The sequence below is a fragment of the Microtus pennsylvanicus genome, chromosome 1 (assembly GCF_037038515.1).
Source record: "Microtus pennsylvanicus isolate mMicPen1 chromosome 1, mMicPen1.hap1, whole genome shotgun sequence".
NCBI lineage: Eukaryota > Metazoa > Chordata > Mammalia > Rodentia > Cricetidae > Microtus > Microtus pennsylvanicus.
In genome coordinates, this window is record NC_134579.1 from 90,579,331 (window position 1) to 90,597,784 (window position 18,454).

The 18,454-nt window shown below is 38.8% G+C and overlaps 1 protein-coding gene across 1 annotated transcript in view; it reads left to right on the plus strand.

Annotated features, from left to right (window-relative positions):
- LOC142849885 (cytochrome P450 3A11) overlaps positions 1-18,361 on the plus strand; it is a 30,941-nt gene extending 12,580 nt beyond the window's left edge. Inside the window, exons 4-13 of the mRNA XM_075972698.1 lie at positions 5,270-5,369; positions 5,860-5,973; positions 6,062-6,150; positions 6,444-6,592; positions 9,986-10,113; positions 11,001-11,070; positions 13,047-13,207; positions 13,718-13,944; positions 15,404-15,566; positions 17,927-18,361. Of these exons, the coding sequence (XP_075828813.1) occupies positions 5,270-5,369; positions 5,860-5,973; positions 6,062-6,150; positions 6,444-6,592; positions 9,986-10,113; positions 11,001-11,070; positions 13,047-13,207; positions 13,718-13,944; positions 15,404-15,566; positions 17,927-18,022 (1,297 nt within the window). The 3' untranslated portion in view covers positions 18,023-18,361. The remainder of the gene's footprint in view (positions 1-5,269; positions 5,370-5,859; positions 5,974-6,061; positions 6,151-6,443; positions 6,593-9,985; positions 10,114-11,000; positions 11,071-13,046; positions 13,208-13,717; positions 13,945-15,403; positions 15,567-17,926) is intronic.
- The last annotated feature ends 93 nt before the right edge of the window (positions 18,362-18,454 follow it).

Below are 18,454 nucleotides of genomic sequence, written 5' to 3' on the forward strand. Positions count from 1 at the left end.
TTAAGTGTCTTTCAACAATATTAGGTCTATACTCCATTTTTTATGGATTATTTGTTCTTTTGATGACCAATTTCTTAAGTTCTTTCCATATGAAGTTGGGTACCATTATTTTGAGGTCTGTGAAGAATTTTGCTGGGATTTTGATGGGCATTGCATTGAATCTGTAGATTGCTTTTGGTAAAATTTCCATTTTTACTATGTTAATTTTACCTACCTAAGAACATGGAGATCTTTCAACTTTCTGATGTCTTCTTCAATTTCTATCTTCAAAGATTGAAAGTTCTTGTCATACAAGTCTTCCACTTGTTTGGTTATAGCTCCTCCAAGATATTTTATGCTATTTGTGGGTATTTATGCTATTGTGGGTATTTCTCTGATTTCTTCCTCAGGCCATTTATCATCTGTGTATAGGAGTTTTCAGGTATTCTGTTACCTCACTAGTATGGAATTTTTTCCAGATTCTTTATGTAGGCATTTAGTGCTATGAACTTTCTTCTTAACACTGCTTTCATTGTGTCCCATAAATTTGTTGTATGGTCATTTTTATTGAATTTTAGAAAGCCTTTCATTTCTCCGTTTATTTCTTCCTTGACCCATTGACGTTTCAGGTGATCATTATTTAATTTCCATGTGTTTGTGAGCTTTCTGATATTAGTATCACTGTTGAATTTTAATTTTAAGCCCTGGTGATCTGATAAAATACATTGGGTTATTCCAATGTTCTTTTGTTTTTGTTGAGGTTTGTTTTGTTACCGAGTATATGGTCAATTTTTGAAAAGGTTCCATGAGTTGCTGAGAAGAAGGAATATTTTTTTATGAAAGGATGGAATGTTCTATAGGTGTCTGTTAAGTCCATTTGAGTCGTAATACCTACAGATTCCCTTATTTCTGTGTTAATTTTTTGTCAGACTGACCTGTCTGTCCAGTGGTGAGATTGGAGTGTCCCACTATTTGTGTGTGGGGTTTAATGTATGATTTAATCTTTAAAAGTGTTTTTTAACATATGAGGGTGCCCTTGTATTTGGGGCATTATTGAGATTTCCTCTTGATGGATTTTTCCTGTAAATAATAAGAAATATCCTTCTTTGTTTCTTTTGATTTTAATTTGAAGCCTATTTAGTTAGATATTAAGATACCTACACCAGCTTGTTTCTTAAGTCCATTTGATTGGAAATTTTTTTTCCCAACCCTTTACTCTGAGACAATGTCTGTCTTTGAGGTTGAGGTATGTTTCTATTATGCAGCAGAAGGATGGATTCTGTTTTTGTATCCAATCTGTTAACCTGTGTTTTTTATAGGTGAGTTGAGTGCATTTATATTAAAGGATATTAATGACCAGTGATTGCTATCTCCTGTTAATTTAGTTTTCATTGTTGCTGATGTTAATTTGTGTGTTTTTCCCTTTTTTGGGATTTGCTGCTGTGAGATCATCAGTTGTCTATGATTTTGTTGATGTAGCCAACTTCCTTGGATTAAAGTTTTTCTTCTAGTACTTTGTGTATGGCTGGGTTTGTGGCTATGTATTGGTTAAATCTGGTTTTGTCATGGAATATCATGTTTTGTCCTCTTATGGTGATTGAAAGTTTTGCTGGGTATAGTAGTCTGGAATGGGATCCATAGTCTTTTAATGCTTGCATAACACTTGACCAGGCTTTCATTGTCTCCATTGAGAAATCAGGTGCAATTTTGATAGGTCTGCCTTTATATGTTACTTGGCCTTTTTCCTTTGCAGCTTTTAATATTCTTTTTTACTCTGTATGTTTAGTGTTTTGATTATTATGTGGCAAGGGGACTGCTTTTTTTTTGATCCAGTCTATTTGGTGTTCTCTAAGCTTCTTGTATCTTTATAGGCTTATCTTTCTTTAGGTTGGAAAGTTTTCTTCTATGATTTTGTTAAATATATTTTTTGTGCTTTTGAGTTGAACTTCTCCTTCTTTTATCCCTATTATTCTTATGTTTGTTCTTTTCATTGTGTTCCATATTTCCTGAATATTTTATGTTAGCTTTTGTTGGATTTAATGTTTTCTTTAAGTGATGAATCTATTTCTTTTATTGTATCTTCAGCACTTGAGATTCTCTCTTCTGTCTCTTGGATTCTGCTTGCATTTGTGGTTCCTGATCATTTTCTCTTGATTTCTGTTTCTATAATTTCCTCCGCTTGTGTTTTCTTTATTCCCTCTATTTCAGTTTTCGGGTCTCGAATGGTTTTTTTCATATGTTTGATTGCTTTTTCTTGGTTTTCTTTAAGGGGTTTATTGATGCCTCCTTATTTTTTGTTTGTCTTTTCCTCCATTTTTTGAGGGAATTTTTTATTTCCTCTTTAAGGGCCTCAAACATTATCCTAAAGTTATTTTTAGGTCATTTACTTCTGCTTCATCTATATTTGGTTGTTCAAGTCTTGCTGTTGTAGGCCACTAGATTTTACTGGTGTCATGTTGTTCTTTGTGGTGTTGCCTATGTCCTTACCTTTTCCACTCATCTTTTCCTCTAATTGGTGTAGTTGGGACTCTCTGTGACTCCGGTGATCAGTCTTTCAGATGCCAGTGGATCCAAGGCTCAGATGGTTGCTCCTTGTGGTGTAGTCAGTGCCACAGTTTCAGTCACTCCATTTGTCACTCTATGTTCCTGGAGTGGCTCAGCACTCCCAGGGTTTGCCCTGCTTTTGTGGAGTTTGCTGTCTCAGGCCTTCTCTGGCCTAGGTTGCTGGCTCAGTAATATTTCTGGTCTAGATCTGCTCCTGCAGAGGTCCCTGGCTTGGGGTTGGTCCTGCAAAGGTCTCTGCCTCTGATCTACTCCCTCAGAAGTCCCAGACTCACACCTGGAAGTCTCAGGTTCCTGCCTATTCTCTTGGAGGTCCCAGACTCACGCATGGACCTGCAGAGGTCCTGGCTCAGGTCTACTTCCTCAGATGATGTCCCAGACTCATGCCCAGACCTGCAGAAGTCTCTGGTTCCTCCCTACTCTCTTGGAGGTCCAAACTCATGCCTGGACCTGCAGAGTTCCTGGCTCAGGCCCACTCCCTCAGAGTCCTAGACTCATGCCCGGACCCACAGAGATCTCTGGCTCCAGCCCACTCCCTCAGTAGTTGCTTCCATGTACCTGCTCCTGTGGAGTTCGCTGTCTCAGGCCTGCTCCAGCCTAGGTCACTGGCTCAATCCAGTTTCCCCCTAATATTGTTTTTATATGAAACATTTTTCTTACATTTTGTGTGTGTGTGTGTGTGTGTGTGTGTGTGTGTGTGTGTGTGTGTGTACCAGTGAATTTAACTGGACTGACTTACATAAACATGAGTGAGCGAGAGGTTATTTACAGGAGTGTGAGCAACACAACAGTTATTCACCACTGACATAGACTTCTTTCCAACTATTTTCCTTTTGATTTTTTTTATTATACTTGTTTATTTACTTATCACAAAGGGACACGTGTTCCATGGTGAACATATAAAGGTCAGACAATAACTTTGGCAGTCAGTTCTCTCACTCCACCTTGTAGATCCCAGGCACTGAGCTGGTTTTCTTTGGGCCATTTTGCTTTCCCATCCTAGGAACTAGCTGTGGGTAAATACTCACACAGTCTCAGGACCTTGAGCCTCCCGCTGGAATGTTGACAATCAAATCACCCACAGGGATTGTTGAGGTAGTCCTAGCTGCATGAGTTCCAGAATATGAAAGACAACATTTTGCAGGTCTCTTCTCCACCACCTGACTTTCATGTTCTTTCTGAGCTTTATAGAAGTTGGTACTGGTGCCTCATATAAATTGTGTATTTTCATTTGTGTTTTTCTTCTCAAGGTATCAAAACCAGGGCCTGGTATACTCTAGGCTGTCCTTAGTCAGTCCTTCTACCACAAAGCTACATCTCAAGCCAAGATGTTGAAATATTTTATTATTTTAAATTTTTTTTAATTTAATATTAAAGGGTTTATTTTCATTTTCAATTATTTAATATTGATACTAATGTTTATTTTAACATTTATTATTAATTTTACTTGAATATTTTATTTATTTCTTTTAATTTTATTTTATATTCATTAGTGTTTTGCCTGCATGTATATCTATGTGAGGGCGTCAGCGTCCCTGGAATTGGAATTACAGTCAGGTGTGAACTGCCATGTGAGTGCAGGGAATTGAACCTGAGTCCTCTGGAAGAGCTGCCAGTGCTCTTAACCACTGAGCCATCTCTCCAACACCAATATTTTATTTTTAAACCTCTATTTATATTAGTTTTAATTACATATATTGCATGTGTGTTTGTGTTTCTGCACATTGAGCGCTGATGAGCATGGGGATCGGAGGCTTTGGGTCCTTCTGGAGCTGTAGCTATAATTGGTTGTGAGCCATCCTACATGGGTGCTAAGAGCCAAACACAGGTCCTCTGCAAAAACAATATGTGTTCTTAACTGTGATGGCATCTCATCGGTCTCTTGCAATATTTTAAGTAAGCAAAAATCACAAAAATGGTCTCAGCAGCTCTCACACATAGACATCTAGATTTGAAAATTCCATTTGTTATTTCTAATTATGATGTCTCTAGGAACTGATGATGGGTTTTTGTATTGTCCAAGACATTCAGGAGAGTCACTGGAGTTTAATTTTAGGCTCCTTGGCAGCAGGCAAAGCTTCTCTATTCATAAACCTATTTACCGATTGTACACAAAGGTAGTATTTGGAATTTAATAAGTTCCTCATATTAAAGCCCCTGTAATATATTCTATATGTTCTCTGAAAGAAATCATTACACCCCTGCAATTTCAGTCCTTATTGTACACTGTTTGCACTACCTAATAACTCAAGGTCTCCAAACAGGCCTGGATAGTATTGTGATTACAGTCATGTAACAGATTAAAGAAAACAAACAAAACTTCAGAAAAACCACTCTATAAATCATAGAAAATAATCACTGTTCTCTACTATGATATCTTCAAGGTCTTGGAACCTTCAATAAACAACTAATACATTCTCGCATTTCCCTACCTACAGTGAGAAACAACTTTTTCCTTCTAATGTTTACCCAAGATACAATGACTCTATTAGATTCCCACTATGAACTCTTTTGTCTTTAAGTGACTCATTGTTTATTGAATGTCCTCATCTGTCACTTTACAAAGACTCCATGGATCTGTGGTCAGACTCCCTAAGTTGGACTGGGAACTCCTGCGACAACATGTTGTATAATCAGAGTGAAAGTCATGTAACATTGGAGTCAAAGTGTGAACTTGGGGTTCCCCCTTCGTAACCTGATGGGCTAATCAGTTGTTTTCCCCACACAGGTTGTTTGATGGTCAGACACCTGTGTTAGCTATCACGGACACAGAGATGGTGAAGAATATACTAGTAAAGGAATGCTATTCTGTGTTCACAAACCGACGGGTAGGTAACGTTTTTAAATTTAAAAAATTTAAGGATTTATTTTTGTTATGTATTTATAACTATATATGTGTGTGTGTGATTAAATATGTATATTTATGAGTGAATGCTATATGTGCATAGGTTCCTATGGAGTCCAGAAAGGGGGATGAGTCCCCTGGAGCTGGTGTTTCAAGCAGTTGGAGGGGTCTGATATGTGTGACGTGAACTGAACCTCTCTCCTCCAGAAGATCAATAAGCACCCTAAACTGTTGAACCACCACCCAAGCCGCCCCATTTTAATAATTCAAAACAGTGTATTTTTCTTATTGAATTTATTTTGGTTGTTTATTTTGTTTTTTCAGAAACAGAGTTTCTCTGTGTAACCCTGACTGCCCTGGAATTCACTGTAGACTAGGTGGTCCTTGAACTCACAGAAATCTGCCTGACTTTTGAAACCATGGAAAATTCTTGTCTTACAAAGAGAAAATATTTGTATTTTTTTGGACTCTAGGATGTAGGACCAGTGGGTATGATGGGTAAAGCCATCTCCATATCTAAGGATGAGGAGTGGAAGAGAATTCGAGCCTTGCTGTCTCCCACCTTCACCAGTGGAAAACTCAAAGAGGTGACTAAAAGGACTGTTAGTTGAAATGTTTGTGTGACTTGAGTCTCCACACCTAACAACCATGGGTGCCTTTGTGTTTTGTGCCTAGATGTTCCCCATCATTGAAAAGTACGGAGATATTTTGGTAAAATACTTGAGAAGAGAGGCAGAGAAAGGCAAGCCTCTCGACATGAAAAAGTGAGTAGTGGTGCATCCACTGTGGTTCTGGGAGAGGAAGGGCAGCAGGGGCAGAAGGGTCATCCTGTGTGTCTCACATGTCCAGCTGCTCTTTCTTCCCTTTTAGACACAGGGTGACAAATGTACAGTTGAGAAAGAAATGTGATAGTATCAAGGTCGCAAGGGTAAAGGGTGGGTAGGAGGGGAAGGTGCTTGATCAATACCAAGGTGGTTTAGCCTATCTTGGCCAAGAATATGAATTATTTCAGGCTTCTTGCTGCATGTGTTAAATGTGTATGTCTTTATTTCATCAGAGTGTTTGGGGCCTACAGTATGGATGTCATCACAAGCGCAGCATTTGGTGTAAACGTCGATTCCCTCAACAACCCAAAGGACCCTTTCGTGGAAAAAACCAAGAACTTCATAAGATTTGATTTTTTTGATCCATTATTCTTGTCAGTAGGTATGTATGGTGGTTATTTTGCCTTTTGACCCACTGATCTTATGTGTGACCATGCTTGTCAGTTCTTTCTTCTCTTCTACACTTACTGAAAGTAGCAACTTTATTGGTATATAATTCAACTGACATGTAATTTACTATCTTGTTGGATTGTACTTATAGGCACTATCCAATAGGTTCAGTGCATTCAAAGACATGTAGTCCCTTACTTGTTTTCAATATTCATATTTCTTTTAGACAAGGTCTCACTATGTAGCTCTAACTGGCCTGGAAGTTGCTGTGTAGATCAGGCTGGCCTTGAACTCACAATGATCTCCCTACTTCTGCATCCTGAGTGCTGGAATTAAAGGTGTAAGCCACTATTCCTGGCTTTGATTTGGAATTCTTCTATTTTTCCTTTGATAGTGTCTTGATTATACCCACCCCTATCTCTCACCTCCCACTTGCCTTACATACCCTGATGGAGGAAGGTCATTGGTTAATTACAATAAAGAAACTGCTTGGCCCTCATAGGTTAAAACATAGGTGGGAGGAGTAAACAGAACAGAATGCTGGTAGGAAGAGGAAGCGAGCTCAGACGCTATGCTCCCCCTCTCTGAGCCAGACACAATGAAGCAAGCCGCCAGGTCAGACATGCTGAATCTTTCCCGGTAAGCGCACCTAGTGGTGCTACACAGAATATTAGAAATGGGTTAGATCAATATGTAAGAGCTAGCCAATAAGAGGCTGGAACTAATGGGCCAAGCAGTGTTTAAAAGAATACAATTTGTGTGTTGTTATTTCGGGGCATAAGCTAGCCAGGCGGCCGGGAACTGGGGCGGCAGGAATGCAACCCGCAGCTCCTACTACAATACCCTAAGACATCTTTCACTCAACTTTGTCCCCCCAGAGAGTCCAAAGAATGCCGCGTGCTAGGATGCTGACCAATATTATTGGCATGATCTCATGCAGGTGGTCCGTTCAGGAGTGGGTCATGCCTCGTCCTGGATATGGCATGTTGCATCACTACTCCCTGCCTCTTACTTTACTCCCACATCGACTTTCATGATGTTCCTTGAGCCTGTAGTGGTAGGGGTGTTGATACAGATACTCCATGCAGGGTTCAGCACTCAACAATCACTTATTCCCAACACTTTGACCACTTAGGACTCTGTATTGACTGATGATCTACATGGCCGGTTACCAATGTCAACTGCAGAGGACTCTGTTCTAGCCATGCTGCACATTTGAACAATCATCCTTCAGGCAGCCTTGACCTGAGCAACCACCAATTCACTTTCTCTATATTTACATATTCTGAGTATTTCCTACCAATGGGCTCATAGACTATGTCATCTCTGTGACAGGCCTCTGTCATTTAGCACATTATTAAAGGAAGTAAGCATTACTTCTTCTGTGTCTATGAACAATTAATATTCCATTTTAGTTGTTCAACTGAAGTTAGTTTTACATGTTTGCTATGAATTTTGCTGCTATAAGAATTTGCATGCAAGGTTATATTATATTTTTTTTGTTTGGGGTTATATGTTCAGAATTTTTGTTCCTGAGTTACAAAGTAACCCCATTTTAAACATATTAAGCAATTGAGCATTTATTTTCCATAGTATCTATAGCATTTTCTATGTCTTCTGGAAATGCAGTAGAGTTCCAGATTCTCCATGTTTCGCCCAACACTTGGCTCTCCCATGACTTTGATCATTGCCACTTAGTGGATATGCTGCAGGCTGAACCTGTGGTTTTGATTAGAATTTCCCTGGTCCTAGTGCAATTAAAAAGCTAAGCTAGATGTGTTAATGTCTGCTTTTAGATCATCTCTCTTACATAATAGAATTGTTTTAACATTTTTAAAAGATTTATTTCTTTTTATTTTATGTGTATGGGTGTTTTTACCTGGACATATTGTATCACATGGATGAAGTGCCTGCTCAGGCCATAAAGGGCATGGTTCTGGGAATCAAACCTGGGTCCTCTGTAGACCACCAATGCTACCTGTGGAGCCATCTCTCCAGTTCCTGTGGTATTTTTGTATATGTTCTGGGTGCAGTTAGCAGTGGTGCTTCAGTTAAAGGTTTAATACTTTCTCTGTCAAGTACTTTTCCATCCACAGCTCATGTGCCCTTTTGCCTACATTCCACCCTTTCTTAACACCTAATATCATCCTCTCCTTGTCTCCTTTTGAGCATTATCCCATATCCACACTTACACCTGTTCACATATTTGCATCTATTCATTATAGGCTAGACTCTGGACGTGAGGGAGATCATGTGATATTTCTTTATTTCTGAATTTGAATCACCTGTCTTTGAACTTGGCTTTACAAGGGTTCTGGGTACCAAATTCAGGTCTTGTGCATGCATGGCAAGTATTTTATCAGTCAAATCACCTCTCCTGCCCTGGAGTTAGTTGTTATAAAATTGAATTTATTACTGTAAAGTTTGGTTATTTGAGATTTTATAAATGAAGGCTGTAAGCCTATGGATGGACTGTATTTGGACTGCCAGAACACAAATAATGAATGACACAGAAACTTTTTATTAATTATGAAAGCTTGGTCTTAGCTCAGACTCGTTCCCAACTAGTTCATTTTTGTTTCTTTGTTTTTCAAGTCAGGGTTTCTCGGTAGTTTTGGTTCCTGTCCTGGACCTAGCTCTTGTAGACCAGGCTGGCCTCAAACTCATAGAGATCTGCCAGTCTCTGCCTCCTGAGTGCTGGAATTAAAGGCCTGTGCTACCACCACCTGGCTTCCTCTAGCTCTTATAGCTTAAATTAACCTATTTCTATTAATCAATGTTCTACCATGTGGCTCATTACGTTTATTCCTTATGTACATCTGATACTCCATTCCTACTACCTCCCCCAATCTTTTGTTTTGTTTATATCACACCAGTTGAGAAACAAATGCTATCTTGGCTCTTCTTTCTTTACTATTTATTTATTTATTATTCACTGATTGATTGACTTACTAGTTTAAGAAGAAATTTATTGATATATTTGTGTGTGTTGCACACATGTGCTTTGGTGTCTTGTGGAATGTGCAGATTAGAGAACAACTCACAGTAGTTCGTTCTCTGCTTCCACAATGTCTGATTAAGTTTTCAAACGCAGGTTGTTAGGCTCTTCTGCAGGACCCTTTAGCTATTGAACTATGTCAATGGCCATGTCTATATTTTGAATCCACAAAAACTACAAGAGCAGAGTTAAATCCAATAGTCAGATTTGTTCCTTTGAGTACCCCAGAATGCAGAAGAAGTATTATGATGGTGATCCAGCGTGAGAAAGGTCACAGAGAGACTGGTTGTTTGAGACCCTGGTGACTTGTTCTTTGGATTGTTTGTGATTTCTCTAAATGAAACTTGCATCTCCACTAAAACTTATTTTTTTATCTTTCTTTTCCAGTACTCTTTCCATTCCTCACTCCAATGTATGAGAGGTTAAATGTCTCCGTGTTCCCTAAGGATTCGATAGCATTTTTCAAAAACTTTGTGGAAAGAATGAAGGAAAATCGCCTAAATACTAAGCAGAAGGTGAATTTTTTCATGAGAGGTCCAGGGTTTGATAACATGTTGAGGTGTGAATATGTGAACTGTGTGTTTCCCTTCATCTATCACTAAAGGAAGATAAAGAAGACTAGGTTTAGAGAGAGAAAAAGAATATTTCTATTTCTGTGAGAGAGGTTAAAATTTTAAAAAATACTGAAAGTAAGTTAGGAATTAACTCTTAACAATCGAAATGAAACCAAGAGTACACTGCATAAGGATTGGGAAAAAATGGCAAGGGCAAAGACCTGTGCAACATCAAGACCACAAAATCTCCACTTTAGATGAGAGACAACCTCTCCAAGTTTCACTCCTTACTGAAGAAATACTGGCTGTTGATGACTGCAGAGGGAGGGTGTTGCCACCAGTCAGTTTCCCATGTACCAGCAAATAGTCCTACAGCCAAGTACTTATGGGCAGCATCATTTGAACTCAATGGATTATTAAAAAGAAGAGGTCATGAAGTCTGGAGGAAGAAATGTTACAAGGGATCTAGAAGGAACTGAATAGAGGAAATGGTGGAATGGGTATGACCATATCTCATTATATACATCTATGAAATTCTCTGAGGAAAGATAAAAGTGATTAAAATAAGGGAAATACTATTTTCACCTCCTTCAAAAAGATTTTCAAAAATCACTATTATTGTTTAAAATTATATCTGATGTAATTTATTGTAAAAGTGGTTGATAGGGTAGCTGGATTGCTTCCTGGCTTAGCCACTGGTGCTTTTGTTCTGTCATGGCTCAAGCAACCCTAGCCACATTTGTGACTTTAAGGTAGCTACATTCTCAGAAAGGAGGTTAAACTTCTACACTCCAGGTCCACCTCTGACCTCTGACCTATTTTTTTCAACTTTTTTTTTTTGCTTCCAGCACCGAGTGGATTTTCTTCAGCTGATGATGAACTCTCATAACAATTCCAAAGACAAAGAGTCTCATAGAGGTAACCAAGGTCTCCCTGGTCTATGAACAAGGAAGCCCGTGGGCAGTGGTCAGGTTGCTCAGAAAATATGTGGGAAGGTTGTTTAGCAGAAGAATAGTTCTGTCGGGTTACTGAAAGGACATGGCTATATCTACATGGAATTTTCTAGAAGCACATGGATACAAATTTGTTCCAAACATGAAGGGTAGCCGTGATGGAAGTCTTCAACGGTCTCTGTGTGTCACCTAGGTCTACACAGGTGCTATTTCTGTCTTTCCCAGCATACTAACTGGGAGCTCTACCTAGACATTTGAGTCTAAACATCCAGTCAGGAGGCATGTACCCAAATGGTACTTATACTTTCTGGAGCCTTTTGTATACATGTGTTCTCTACATGAATCTCTGGTAAAAAATTTACATTTATGTGTTAAATAAGTGGAATCTTGGGAAAGCCTCCTTGTACAAATACACCAGTTCTCTTCATTCTTTTACACACTTAAAATTACTTTTATATTTTTATCTTCTTAAGGTAGCATATGCATGTGTGTGTATGAGTGTGTTCACATGTGTATACCTCTATGTGTGTATGGATTCCTGAGGAAGTCACCAAGTGTTTTCCTCAATCAAACTCTGCCTTTTTTCCAGATAAAGTCTCTCATTAAACCTGTCTGGCAGCCAGCAGGTCCCTATGATCTAAGAGTTGGGGTTACATGGTTGTATTACCACACTTGATTTTTGACATGAGCACTGTGAAGATTCAAACTCAGCTCCTCATGCTTATGAAGCAAATTCTTTTACCCACTGAGTCATCTCTCGCGCCTCCCATCTATGTTTAAGTTTTAATTTAAAAGCATCATTACTATCATGGTTGCTAATTTATAGACTTTATTCTACATGTGTTTATCAGTAGCTAATGTAATGGGAGTCTTCCATTCTTACCTATTTCGTTATTTCTACAATTTATACAATTGTTTGTGTATAGCAATATGATCTTTTCGATCCCCAAATTTGCTTTTCAAAGTCATTATGTATTTTGTGTTTGAATTCTCTCCAGTTTATCTGCATGAAGCCCTTTCATATGATCAGCTAACTTCAAATTGATCTATCCTTTCTCCTCTTCCTTTTGAAACAGGGTCTCATTTAGCCCAGGCTGTCCTCACGTTCATGGTGTGGCTGAGGATGACCTTTTAACTTCTATACTATCATGATTAGTTTATTCAGTGATGGAGATTCAACCCATGACTTTATGCATGTCAGGTTAGCACTCTACCTATGGAGCTACATATCCTCAGCCCTTCTGTTTCAATTTTGATTGCTAAAACAGATATTAATATTAATTTTTAAAATATCCACTGATTGTGGGTTTATAGTCCAGTTTCAATTTATTAGCAAGTTATTTACACTAAATAGGAAAAACTTTACCAACAAAAGAGTCACAGCACTCATGGCAAAAGGTTTACAACTGCCTGTAACTCCGGCTCAATGGGGTCCATAGCCATCTTCTGTTCTCCATGGGCACTTGTACACATGTGAGTTCACATACACAAATAAATAAAAATTACAAATCTTAAGCTCTAGCGGAGGACTGGAGTTCAGTACTCAGAACCTACCTCTGAAAGTTCACAACATTCTAAAACTTTATCTCTAGGGGATCAAATACCCTCTTCTGGGTTCCACAGACACCCCTCCATACACAGAACCCATACACACACAAATACACATAAATAAAAATAAAAATAGTAAATTACGTGCCTTGAAGTTGTGCACTGATGGTGATGGTTTATGAAAAGAGCATAAACCATGGGACATCCTGGCTGAAGCAAACTTTTCCTTCTCTGGCTGTCACATGGTTGTCAGGGTGATAACAGTCCCAGAGTGACTGAGTGGCTTCTCCATATTTCTCTCTAGGGAAACAGGAACATCATTTGATTTTCCCCTCATCTTTTTTATGTTGGTACACCCTACCCAACTTTCTGAAATGTTTTTTTTACTTTCAGCTCTATCTGACATGGAGATGATGGCCCAGTCAGTTGTCTTTATTTTTGCTGGCTATGAAACCACCAGCAGCACCCTTGCCTTTGCCCTGCACTCACTGGCCACTCACCCTGATATCCAGAAGAAACTTCAGGAGGAGATCGATGTGGCTCTGCCCAATAAGGTGAATAGTTAGTGGTTGGAATATGAGGAAAAAGAGATACCTTCTCATCAACTACAGTGGGGTGTGTGTGTGTGTGTGTGTGTGTGTGTGTGTGTGTGTGTGTGTGTGTGTGTGTGGAAAGGGAGGGTTATAGATCATAGACCTATACTGGGATTTTTCTAAAGACAATTATCACATGTACTCATTCTATGTGGGTAGTAGGAAAAGACAAGATCTCCCGAGTAAATTTGGAGCATGGAGGCCTTGGGAGAAGGTTGAAGAGGAGGGGAGAGGCAGGGAGGGGAGCAGAGAAAAATTTAAAGCTCAATTAAAACATTAAAAACACATATGTAAGCAAAAACACCTATACTAAATTAAAACAATTTTAAAAACCCCTTTAAAATGTTGTAAGTACCTAGGACCTTTGCAATGCTGAGTTCAACTTTGGATCTACTGAGACCTCAACAATTTCATGCAGACCAATTTAAAGTTAATCTAAAATTCCAGCACAACCCTTTTTCTTTTTCCCAGGCACCTCCCAGTTATGATAAAGTGATGGAGATGGAGTACCTTGACATGGTGCTGAATGAAACCCTTAGACTATACCCAATTGCTAACAGACTTGAGAGAGTCTGTAAACAAGATGTAGAAATGGATGGTGTGTTTGTTCCCAAAGGCTCCGTAGTGATGGTACCACTTTATGCTCTTCACCATGACCCACAGTACTGGCCAGAGCCCATGGAATTCCGCCCTGAAAGGTACCAGGATCCCAGGAGTGGATATCGACTCTGAACTATACTGGGTGGTATATGGGTGTCTCTTATGGGAGGATGGTCTAAATGTGATTTTTACATCCATTTGTATTCTCTGAGGAGAATGACAGAGAAAGGGAAGAAAAAAGAGGAGAGGGAAAGAGACACAATAAGAAAAGATGAGAATTTAAATACAGAGTGTTTTTCTCATCTTTACTCAAGTAACAAACGATCAACTAAAGTGTGAGGCAGGAACCCACTTTCCTTCAGTCTAACTGACATGTGCTTTTCAGAGATGCAACCCAGCATTATCATGAAGGAAATTTTGGAGTTCAGAGTTAAATCCCTCTGCTTTTCTTTTTATTCTTTGACAATTGCATGTGTGTATAATGTATTTTCATCATTTTCACCTCACATTGTCCTGTCTCTTCTCTCTTATACACATCTTGAATCCCTACATATCCCCATAAAGTCTTCCTTCTGTTTTCATGTCTTTCTGTTTTCTTGTGACTTGTGGGTTTAATTAGGGTTGCTTTGTAAGTGTAGGTATAGGAGTTATTTATTGGCAAATGGACAACTCACCAGTAGCGGCACAACTGAAGAGAGTATTCCCCGAACCCCAGGAATCATTAGTTGTCAGTAGCTCTTTAGGGAAATGGCACTTCAGGAACTCTTTCCCTCATCCATGATGGAATATATCAACATGGTCCAGCCTTGTGCAGGCAACCAGAGATGCTGGAAGTTCATGAGGAAAACAGCTGTGTCAGGTCTAGAATATAGTGGTTCACAGCACCCTTTTCATTCCCTGGCTCTTACATCATCCTGCCCCTCTTCTGAGATGTTCCCTGAGCCCCAGAGGGGATGATATAGATATTCCATTAAGCACTGAGCACTACACAATCACTCATTCTCAGAAATTTGACCAGTTATGAGTCTCTGTATTAACTGGTTTCCACTGCACTCAGGAGAGTCTCTGACCAAGACTAAGAGCAGGACTAATTTGTGTGTAGAAACATAAATATATAGAGAATGGTTTGATACCATGTACACTTAGTGAAACAACAGTAGTACATTCTCACCTAGAGCCTAGGTCCTCACTAGCCTTTGGATTTTGATCCAGTACAGATTTACAGTACTCCCTCTATAAATGGAAAGTCCAATGCAATAAGATAATAGTTGGTTACCACTATCCCATAACACCATTATTGTATTACAGGACACATAGGTTGCTTTTTTCCCTCAAACAGCATTTGTCTCATCTAGCATATGGAAAGTCTTATAGGACAAGGGGGACGAAAAGGACTTTTAGTGTACGATTCTCAGAGCCAAATACCTGAAAGCAGAAGTTCAATGAACCTTTCCCAAACTACCCGTATGTTACTGGTTAGATGTATAAAGGCAACTTCATGTATATAGTTCTTATGCTTGTATCCTTTGCTAGCTTGTCATTACTGTGTGTCTCCAGGTTCAGCAAGGAGAACAAGGGCAGCATTGATCCTTATGTATACATGCCCTTCGGGAATGGACCCAGGAACTGCATTGGCATGAGGTTTGCTCTCATGAACATGAAACTTGCTCTCACTAAAGTCCTGCAGAATTTCTCCTTCCAGCCTTGTAAGGAAACACAGGTGAGGGGAAAAAGCTATCTCTGTAAATAATGTTGTATGGGAGACATTTTTCAATCGAATCTTCTGTCTATAAAAACTAATCTGCTTGTTTGAGGTTTGCCAATTCATTTTATGGCCTAATGAGTTATTTGTGAAGAGCTAAGGGGCCATTGGTTCTTTGTCAGTATAGAGTACAACTGTAGCATTATGAAGAGTTAGTGCAGGCAGTATGACAGGGTTATGTGCCTTCTATTTGATGTTCCAGTTATGTCCACTGGAGATTGGGTACGTCATGTGCCCTGAAGAGGTTCAGTGATCAGGTTTTCATGTTTGTTGGGTGGTGAACTCTTCTTCCAGAACTCTCAGAAGCCCTCCTCTGAGAGTCTTGTCAACTACTGGCTGTACATTAGAACCACCAAGGAGCTTTATAAATCCATATATGAGGTCTGAGATGTTTCTCAAATAGAAAAGTGCTTACCTTTCATGTACAAAGCCCTGGTTCCCATCCCAAGAACCGTGGCAGTAGCTCTGGTGAAGCATACTTGCAGTCCCTGTACTCAGGAAGTAGAGGAAATATGATCATAAATTCAAGTAATCCTTGGCCATAGAGTGAATTTGAAGCCAGAAAAAGCTACATGACACCTCATATCAATAGCAAAAACAGAAACTCATGATGTCTGGTTATTTCTGAAATCCTTAATTAATTTGTAGTTTTAAAAGCTCGTCGCCTGACTTCCCATGTGATGCCAAGTGGGGAGTCATCATTTTAAAACACAATTGCTAGGGCTCAAGAGATGGCGTAGTGTTTAAGAGCACAAGTTTCTCTTACAAAGGACCTGAATTTAGTCCTCAGCACCCATATGGTGCCTAACGACCATTTGTAACTCTTATGTCCTTCTCTGATTTCCGTTGAGACTGCACATATATACCTGCACATATATACACATGTGCAGGTAAAACACTCCTATACATACAATAAAAATAAATAAATCTTTACAAAGCTGCTGCTTATGATGAATTTCAACCTTATGGGGCATCTTCATGGTTTTGCCTCACTTCTCAGGACCTCTGCTTCAGAAAACAAGTAGCTGTCATGTTTCCATAAATAGTGTATCCTTTATTCCCTACATACTGTGTTCTCATACTTCAAATTCTTGTTCATTCCCCAAATGAATCTTCCTCTTGGGTTTATGACCTCATTACTCTGCTTTTGTCTTCTGTAGGCTGTATTTATCACCTATGCTAATACTTTGTCATTAAAGCCTTCAGTTTGATTGTGCTTTTTCTCTCAGGATTGAAGGATATCCCATATCTTTTCTATTGGTAAATGTTTTGAAGTAGAACCTACAATTATAATATTATTTCACAAAATTAAAACTAATTAAAAATGACAGATCACACTTGTGTATATATTTTATCTACATCTATTTTTTGCCTCCATTAAAAACACATGTATATTACTTAAAATTTTAAAAGAATAAATGTAAATGCATTTAGAGAAAGCATTTACATTTTCTGAACAACTCGTTCCTGTTTCATGCAAAGAGATGGCTAAAAATTTATGGTACTTGTGTGTTTAGAATGTGGCTTCTCTTTGACAAATAGTCTTATTGGATGAATAGAGGGATAGGAATATTTGTTCTTTTCTTTCTGGTTCAAGGCACTCATGTAGATTTATCAACACATAATCTCACTTCTTTTAACTACTTTCTCACTAAAACGTTTAAACCATAAGCATGAACAGAGATTAAAACAGACAAAGCAAGGTTCAAGTTTTTAGAGCCAATGGCACACCTGTCAAGGGCAGATTCTCTGGCAAGCTCCAGTCATCTTAAATTTAACACCTCTCTATCTCCATGACTACTTTGTTCCCCTTTCTTCTCCTGTGACCCAAAGATTATTCCTCCATTCCCCTCCATCACTGAATAGCATGATGCTAAACCATCACTGAAAATACTGTAAGACTCAGAATTCTTCATTTATCCCATCCTTGAAAGCCACAAATAGATGCCAAAAAGCAAGCAAATATCTGTCCTCCCAAAGATTTGTCCAGAATTAGCTCAACTATGCTAGTGGCATATGATCTAGGCTGTGAGGACTGTTCATAGAGGTGAAATGTATCCTCTCAGGGTTAATTTGCAAATGTCAACAAACCAAAAATAACTTTTCAGAACTTAAGAAAAACAATATGACATAGTAACTAAGAATCAGGCTCAAATATGTTATACTGGCTGGGCTTAGTGATGCTCGCGTTTAGTTCCAGCACTCAGGAGGCAGAAGCAGCTTAGATGTCCCTGCAAAGCATCACCATCCTGAGTGGTTTTTCCTTTTCTTTATGGGTCGTGGTTGGCTCACTCACTGATTCTCAATATTACTTGCAGATTCCTTTGAAATTAAACAGAAAACCAATTCTTCAACCAGAAAAACCCATTGTTCTAAAGGTTATACCACGGGATGTGATCATAACTGGAGCGTGACTTTCCCTCAAGGAGTCTGCAGAACATTGGAATCTTTAATTTACTTCATGAATAAAACCCAGATGAAGATGAAGGTTAATCAACTGGACTTGGTGCATGCTTAAGGATTCAGTGCATCCATTGAGCTTTCTCATCGTCAATACACAGTACAATCTAATGTAAAGGAAATGACTAAGTCAGCTGAGAGAATGAGAAATTCATCTTCTCTTGTCTTCCTGAGGCCATCTCTATCTCCATCAGATTGTCTCCATCAATTTCTTTTGAGCTCTTTGGAGAGAAACCATGTCTCTGTAATTTGATCATTAAATTTTTAATTAAAATCTGAACAATTGTAACAGCTCAAGTTGTAAAATTGTTATCATATGTTTTGGCTCCTAATGTTGCACTGAAATGATACACTAATGTTACACTGAAAATATAAATTAACATCCC